The sequence below is a fragment of the Hyposmocoma kahamanoa genome, unplaced genomic scaffold, assembly GCF_003589595.1.
Source record: "Hyposmocoma kahamanoa isolate Upper Pololo Valley unplaced genomic scaffold, ASM358959v1 157, whole genome shotgun sequence".
Classification (NCBI taxonomy): Eukaryota; Metazoa; Arthropoda; class Insecta; order Lepidoptera; family Cosmopterigidae; genus Hyposmocoma; species Hyposmocoma kahamanoa.
This window is the reverse complement of record NW_020653561.1, coordinates 139,458-148,365: the sequence shown is the minus strand read 5'-3', so window position 1 is coordinate 148,365 and position 8,908 is coordinate 139,458. Positions and strand designations below refer to the sequence as shown.

The following is an 8,908-nucleotide window of genomic DNA, read 5'->3' as shown; positions in this document are numbered from 1 at the left end:
AATAAATACAGAACATTTCTGCTGTTCGCTTTAACGACATTTCAGCTATATATCGTTAGGATAAGTTCCGTTAAGTCGAACACTTTAACTCATTTTAACTGGTTTTAAAAGAAAATTTCGTGCTCTATTTTTTGCAATTTAAAATGGTTATTTGACCATTTGTCACTTAGCCACGTTTTAGTTGGTGGACGGCAGATTTTTAGAATATACAGAAACGTACAAACAGGTCAGTTGTTGGCCCATTTGCATGACGAGTTGTCATTGATGGATGGCCCTTATTTCGTCTCTATTTCTGGTTATACACTCGAATCAATACTGGGTGCCTTCAAATTTGACGTCTGTAGAAGCGTTGCAGTGACGCTGCAACTGCGCTTCTAAATATTCTATGAAAATTAGTAATGGCGCGACTACAATACCACAGTGATCCCACTGCAGCACTTCTATAAACGTCTAATTTGAACGTGCCCTAAAATGTCGCAAAAAAAATGACAATGATTTGCACTAACCAGGCCAATAAATGAGCAAAAGGCTAATAGAAGAAGCGGGTATAAGAATGAGATGGGTTTCTTCGGCGGCTTCGGGCATTCGGGCGGATCGGGCGCTTTGCTCGGGACACACGCACCACGTTGCTTCGCGCATACTAGCATGGGCTGCAACCGTACTATTGCGTTCTAACACTTACTGTAGGTTGTAAATGACCTACATATACTTAGGGCAGTCCTACGGATACCATAGATTGATGTTGACACAACAACGAAATCTAAATAATAATAATGATGACTATCACCATTGACTTACAATTATATGGACGTCGGGTCCGCGCTAAAAAGTGTCCGCACCTGTAAGGCGCTAAAATCGTATACAGAGCGCGACACTCCGCTTTAGTCTTCATTTGTTCTACGGACAGCGCGATACTGCGATGACATAACAATTTAAATTTCGAATAGGTTGACTTGGGACATTTTTTTCGTGGTTTTTGTATTAGACCCGTCGTCCATTTATTTGTAAGCATTGACTTACAATTATATGGACGTCGGGTCCGCGCTAAAAAGTGTCCGCATTTGTAAGGCGCTAAAATCGTATACAGAGCGCGACACTCCGCTTTAGTCTTCATTTGTTCTACTGACAGCGCGATACTGCGATGACATTACAATTTAAATTTCGAATAGGTTGACTTGGGACACTTTTTTCGTGGTTTTTGTATTAGACCCGTCGTCCATTTATTTGTAAGTCAATGTTTGTAAGTCAATGACTATCACAGAGAGATTTCTTATCATGGTATGATTTCTCTTTACTTTCCCGATATTTCGGGACGGTTACACCAAAGTATAACAAAACACGTAATGTAACGCCATACAAATATAAAGTGGTGGTCATATAATTAGAAACACTTAGTCACTTGGTAGTCTTTTCATGTAACTAACATTATTATTGAAATTAATTGGAGGGAAAATATTAATTGACTATATTGTAAAGTACACTCATATCCTAGTTTAAAAACACGCTATGAGATTTAGAGAATTGAGATAATAATTTTGAAAAAAACTATTTAACTAAATCCTTAATACTGGCAGTTGGACAACTAATTAGAAACACAGTAGTATAACTTACATTCGAAACTTGAATTTTAAAACTGAAATACTCTTTTCACAAGGTTGTCACAGTATGAATTTTGCCGCCTTTTCTTACTTCTTTAATTAGGTTACCATATGTGTGGCTAAATTATTAGAAATCGTTAAAACGAAGAGCTGTGATGCAGTAACAAGAAAGGTTATAATGAATTTACATTTAAAACGAAAATGTACGTACCGAAAAAACCGCCGATCATTTAGAGTAATCTGTAAAGATGATATTTAACGTCATTACACATTTAAAAAAAACATGGAATATCTGATTAGGTGCCAAGAAATGGTCGACCAAGGAAGACAACTGTTCAAGAAGACAGGCTTATGATTCGTTTAGCTAAGACCCTTTAAAGGTTCTAATGTTTATTAGAAAACAGGTATATTCACAAGACGACATTCGAAACGTGTCTGCAAGACTAGTCCGTAGGTGGCTGGTTGAAGGAAAATTATTTCGAAGGGTTGCCACGAAAGTATCACTTCTTAATAGGCAACATAGAAAAAAACCGTTCAGGTTTCGCTAGAAAATATGGCAGTTTTAGATGAAACTAAAATAAATTTGGTAAATTCCAACGGAAAGTGATATGCACGAAGATCAATCAACGAGGCTTTGAATAACAAGTACCCTAAAAAGACAGTTAAGCACGTTCTACCACCTTAATAATTAATCTTTTTAGTGATTAGTTTTCAAGTGTAGGGATGTTTGTCGGGAAACGGGACTGGTCCCGTGAGAAAGATTAAAAGTCTGATGGATCAGTATCAGTCCAAATGTATCTTAGAGGAGATAATGATCCTATATGAATATTTACCAGTGATTGATTTCGGTACGATGTGAGTTAAAGCATACAGCAATCGGCGTTAAAGTGTTTCTCAGAGAACAATCGGTGACAGCATTAGAGTGGCCTGTCATTAGCCAGGGCTAAAATCCAATAGAAAATTTGTGGCACACTATAAAGAAAACATTGTCACATAAACATGTCACCAATATCAGTTCATTGCTAAGCTTTTGTAGAATTTTGGAGATGTATTTCTTTGGAAACGTGCAAAATTGACAGAATCAATGCCGCGTCGTTGTAAAGCTGTAATCGACAACAGAGGGTACCCTACCAAATACTAATCAGTTTAGGATGAAGTATTTATTCAAATTATTTGAGGTTTTCTTCACTATGCTCAACATTTTCTGTTATTTTTTTTTGTTTTTAATTAATTATAATAATTCTAATTATTTGTCCGGCACAGTCCATTGTATTTTGATTCGAACTTAATAAATGTTTTCATTTTGTAATATTACCGTTGTTTATTATATGTATAATAATACATTTTAGGTGCCGATGCATCTTCGAAAATACGTCGGAGCTCTAATCACGTTAAAAATTTGTTAATAAGATGATTTATAATGACAATAGAAGTCAATTTCTCTCTGGCAGTTTCTAATTATATGACCACCACTGTAGCAGCGTGGGTTATATTATCACGCCCGCCGCGAACCCTGCACGGACGCACACATTCGAATAAACTCGCGGTGAACTCGAGTTGCGATGTGCAAACGTGTGTCGCAGACGCCGTTCATTACCGCATTTTAATGTATGTAAGTAAATCAAACTCGCATTTGATTTCCATTTCATAATCATACTCTTAGTGGAGATACTTAGGTACCCGCGATACAGGTATTAAAATGTTAATAGGTATTTTTTCAAATCATAACCTGTTGTACCTAACTAAACAATAACATGACAACCCTACGCTCCGAGCGACTTGCACGCATTTGTATAATAATCAAAGTTGTTTGACATTGTCCTTGTCAACATTTTTTTCATCATTTGTTTTTCATTAAAGAGGTTTTCTTGCAAAACTTGTAAATGGAGCCACTAACTCAGAAATTTACTTGTTAAAACTAAAATCGTTTGTTCCACCATCTAAGTGAGGACATCAGTACTTGAAAATCCTACAGGACCCACTACAGTGGAACCAACAGTGAAACTTCCAACCAAGAGTGGAATCAACAGTCCGAAAGGGACAGGCTGCAGTTGGACTACTTGTCTTCTTGTTCTCTCTTGCTCCACGGTTACAAGTAAACTTGCCAGAACGACAGTCGATAGCTTCAATTTGAAATCATACCGTGATAAGCAACTTGTAGTTAGTGATAATTTAATAATTATCAAAGATTATAAAATTATTATTCACTAATGTGAATAACTAAGAGTATTAAAATCTGTGTTGTAAAAATAGCTGGTGATGTAACCAGTTCTATGAGGGTAGGTATATCACTGTCAAGTGATGTCAGACTGTTTAGCATAGAATTTACAATCAGTCTGTCACCAGAGGCTAGTTTCGAGATAGGTAAAACAAGTGTGTGCAAACATGTAACTTGGAAGATTTCAACATCTTAAATCTATCTAATTTCTTGATTAAAAATATCTATGGTTGTTGGCGCGGTACAGCCATTTATTGGTGGTCATATCAGCATGTCATAAATTGCATTGATCAAAATATTGGAAAGTGAAGAAAAAAATATTTTATTTTTAAAGAATACAACACTGGTGCGATCCATAGGCAATTCACTCTATCAAAGTACAAGTAAAAAAGTCCATTATGTAAGTCCATGTATGGACTTTTGGTTTGTAGTAGTTCCACGTGGAACCGAGTACATGGAACAACTGGGATTAAATGCAAATTACTTGTTCAATATTTAATTGTTTAATTAAAACCATCAACACTGAATGTCGATAGTGTCCCAAATCTGGCGAATCAATTGGAATCGATTTTTTTTATAGGCGTAACCTGTATTAAGGATATGATATGAATGTTTGCTTTATCCGTGTTTTTGTAAACGTAAGCTAGTGTTGTCGAGTTTTGTTTGCGTGAGCCCCCAAAAAGTGATAGAAAGTGTTATTTGAGAAAGAATGTGCATCTCCATTGTTGTATGCTCTAAATATTTCTTTCCCACTAAGGCGGTTGCTGAGATTTGGCGCCCACAGCGGCCGCTCGAACGATGGCAGGGTCTTATGGTAGGGCCGGTCCGGTCTGTCAGTCTTATGCCTTGTCCAGAAGAAGCGAATTCGCCGCAAATCATCTCACGCGTTTACGTTGCGTCCAGAAGAAGTGTTCGACGCGCGAAGGTTTGAGGACGTATTCAGTCATCTACTAAACATGCGAGTTGGTCGACGCGGTCAAGTTGGTTAACTTTGCACGCGTCTTACGCGCGAATTTTAAACACGCGCGATACTTTAAATACGCGTGAACGCGATGTATTATGCGTCCAGTAACCCGCACGAAACGATTAGCAGCGAATTCGCCAAGGTTTTAGAATTATTTCCATAACAATCACCGGTTACTGAAATCAGGATTCACGTGAACATTTATTTTCACAAAATCAAAGTTACATTGTACAAGTACAAAAACGTTACATTTACAGAATATAATAATACTTATTATCAGGATCTATATAAACGGAAATACGCAATGTACAAACATTTTATCATTCTGAATAGCATTCCTAGATTTAGTTTTTTGCACCTTCCAGGAAGTACCGCGGGTTTTGTATGTAATTGGAAAAATGAACGCATGCTTATGCATTTTCAGTTTTTTTGCCATGTGATTTCTTCAATAAGTTATTCAGTGTTAACTAAAGTAACCCAGTTCCAAGTACGGTGTGTCAAACATGAATAAGAGCATTTATTCTTCACGTAAGTGCTTAAATCAGAAATTTATTATGTTGGAAACTTTAAAAGAACTTAAGATAAAATACCTACACAACTTCTGAAAATTTTTAGAAGTCGAAGTTCATTTAATCTAGAACCAAAAACACTATGATTTTTTACAAAGTTGTAAGTTTTTCTGACTTTTAAATGACGTTGCATATTTGTATTTGTTTTACGTGAAATCAGAGCCCGTGTGGAGTTTTTTCCAATTTGTCGATAGCTTCACGCTCCTCGGAGTGGTTTTCTTCATCTTTTTCGGCCTGCTCGAGCAGCGCGAGCCGGTCAAGCGGGCGCCAAGGCTCATGAAATGCGAACTTGAACTTGGCTTTGCCGTGGTAACCAAGTCTAGGCATCGCCTCCGGATCTTGATTTGGGCTTGGCAAGCGCTTTTTGTCAGCCTCCCTCCAGTAATAAGGATGCACTATAGCAGAGTTATGGAACAGGTCACTGAGCGCACCAATAGAGTTGTCCACGCGCGCTTTATTTATGTCCGGGTTGCTGAACGGCTCCCTCCCGCATTCCCATTGATTGTCCTGCCAAAAAATGTTACACAAGTCACTCGACACGAATCGCGGAGCCTCATCCAGTCTCAGTGCGTTCGACGAAATTCAGTGTCCCGAAAGGAATATCAAATAAAACTACAGCTCAAATTTAGAGATCTATTGCATGTAAGAAGAAGTACATTAACAAATGAATCTTCTCTCTTCTTTGAAGCGTAAACAAAGCCTTACCGGTCAGTCGGCGTCGGCGATGACCAAGTCAAAGGAGGGCATCCCAAGGCCGACTATGTGGTTGGTGTCGTCGTCTTTTTTTTTGCCTTTGCCAAAGAAACTTTTGAGCTTCCCCATGAAGGTGTTATCTTCATTCTCTTCCTCTTCAATTTCCTTGGATTCCATTTGGTCTTGGGATTTCTGCCCTGCAGTGTGCCCCGAGTGCCCCTGGAATCCTTTCCCATAGTCTGAATGATCGGTCAACAGCAGCACGCCACTCCACTGATGACAAAGCACAAGCTGGATTCATTAGATACTTTCCACATCGCGGGCTCTGATTTCGTCAAACGCACTATCGAATCGTTAGACGCGACATCGTATCATGAATTAGGTACGGTAGAACAATCTCTAAACAACCCAGAATTGAGTTAGTGTTGGAAAACGTGTGCAAATCAAGTACTTGAAACAAACCCTTAAATGTATAGCAAGATTTCCAACACGCTCAAAACTAAGTAGGCACTCAAATTGCCAAATTAATCACTTGTGAAGTTGCTCCTAGTAATATGCACGTTTTAATTAAACAAATATATTTTTATATATCGCTATCAAATCCTCAACACAGATCCGGGACAGCCTATTTTTTTCAGGACCATAACCCAATATGGGTAGTACTTTCAAATAAATTTGGTATGTCTTCTTAATAATGCAAAAACTTTCCTGCCATTGTTTTCCTTCACCGATCACATTATCTCCTCAGGATTGAAAGAAATAGTAAGAATTAGCAATCAAAGTCGTAGCCTTAACCCTATGTCCAAAATTACATTGACTTGGCCCATTCACAGTAACTCTAGTCCGTTCCCGTTTAGAATGTGGTAAAGTAATCGATTACATGTTAAAACTTTGTGCTGAAATTAATTATTACATTTGTAACGACAAAGTACTGTGACTAAGTAGTAACTGGGACATAATTGATTAGTCATTAATAGTATTTTTGTTACGAAATTACTAGGCAGATGATGAATAACAACGAATTACCTTGGCATTGCTTTTCGGCAAAGGAGGAACTAAAATATCTGGAGTCTTGATCCTGTAAGGGTCATAATTGGTAGGTTGCGGTGTCTGAGGGCAATCAAAATGCCAATTGCCGTGTGGCATTTCCGGCTTAGGCCATTTTTCTAAACGGTCCTTGCCGCGCATTTGGTACTTGAAAAACTCCTCGTCCTTGCAGCATTCGGGGATCTTCTGATCAGGGCAAACCGCTGGGAGCGGTTTCCCGTCTTTACACTTGCATGGAGGGCCTTTCGAACAGGTTCGCTTTTGATACTCTACTGCAACGTGAAAGAACAATAAACAGACTTTTTTATCCAAGTATGTCTAAACGACAACTATTACGAACTTTATTTGGCGTTAATACATCAGCCGAGAAGAGGAGAGTGAGAGAGCAGAAAGCTTTATTTGAAATCTCTAAACTTCAACTCCAAATTTAAGTCACTGCTTAACTGCTTATAGTCACGGCCCAAAAGGGGTAATATATAGTAGAGCCAAAGGAAGGCGGAGAGTGAACCACAAAGGAGACCAATCGAGTTGCAGTGTATAACGAAACACACTCGTCGCATAGGTTGCAGCAATGGGCCGAGTAGAGTATAAAATATACGTCGCGGAGTCTGTCTTTGAAACCTTTTAGAAGCTTAAAGCTGCTATATAAAATCCTATACTATAAAACAGTAACTAAATGCGCCAACGAACTATAAGCTACCCAACGCATTCGTATTTCTAGGCACAACCAGACTGAAAATAGAGCCCACGGACTAAATGTCTAAACCAATTTCTAACTATACTTAGTTCAAAAAACGGTAAAAATATTACCTATATTGTTTAGTATTTGGCCGGAACGTTGATTGCTTACAGCTATTACACAGTTCCAGTGTTTTACATGCGGATATATGCGAAGGTTTCCTAACATCTTATTTAGAAAATGTAACTCAAAAACATTTAAAATACTTATATTTTTTCAATTAAATAGTTTTATTAACAGAAATTTTGGAAAATCATTGTTTTTGAATGGACAGAAATTTTGCTAAGAAAAAATGAACTGCTTGACGGCGATTAGAAAATCGAATGTAAAAAGACAGAAGTCACTTTTTTGCTGTAAGCGTTCGGGAATGAAGAAGATTCCATAATTAACAAGGAGGCTACAGTGCCTATAATGGAAAGGGTATATTATATTCTATAATATATTGCACTTTAGAAAGTGCGTCTGGCGCCGCGCGAGCCCGCACCTTTTTCTTTTTTGTTTAAAGATATTCGATCCTTATCTATGAAATTGCCGTTTTATACAGAGAATTGAATTTTTTTTATGAAAATTTAAATTATATATTATATATATATATTATGAGAGCAAGGTTTGGTGAGTATGGTGGGTGACTGAGATTTTCCAGTCGTAGCTCCTGTAGGTTTGAGAAGGTCCGATGTGTGGTGTGTGGACGAGGCTGTTGTGGAGGAGAGGTAAACTAGAGCAGTATACAATTCTCCGTTGTTTGACAGCCAGCTTGTCTATTATCACTTGCAATTCTTCACAGTAAACCTCTGCAGTAATTGTTGTGCTAGGTCTCAAGAAGCTGTAATGAACATTGTCGGACAGGTCGAGCATGTAACTCAGAAGCAGCTTCTTCTGACTCAATTTGTGTTTGGGACATGGTTTGGCTGCCACCCCAGTTGAGTGCCTATTCAACAAGTTAAGCCAAGCTACAACGTAATTTTGTTGTTTTTGTTGTTCAGCGAGTTAACTACTATCCGGTCGAATACCGGATAGTAGAACTATATCCGGCCGAATACCGGATTTTTGAAACTGAGAAAAATTCATAATCAGTACGCC

At 38.0% G+C, this 8,908-nt stretch overlaps 1 protein-coding gene across 1 annotated transcript in view; it reads right to left on the bottom strand.

Annotated features, from left to right (window-relative positions):
* Positions 1–8,111, bottom strand: part of LOC113240576 — a 44,484-nt gene extending 36,373 nt beyond the window's left edge. Inside the window, exons 1-3 of the mRNA XM_026477911.1 lie at positions 7,900–8,111; positions 7,069–7,361; positions 507–650 (exon numbers count right to left, since the gene is read on the bottom strand). Of these exons, the coding sequence (XP_026333696.1) occupies positions 507–650; positions 7,069–7,361; positions 7,900–7,996 (534 nt within the window). The 5' untranslated portion in view covers positions 7,997–8,111. The remainder of the gene's footprint in view (positions 1–506; positions 651–7,068; positions 7,362–7,899) is intronic.
* Between the last annotated feature and the right edge of the window lie 797 nt (positions 8,112–8,908).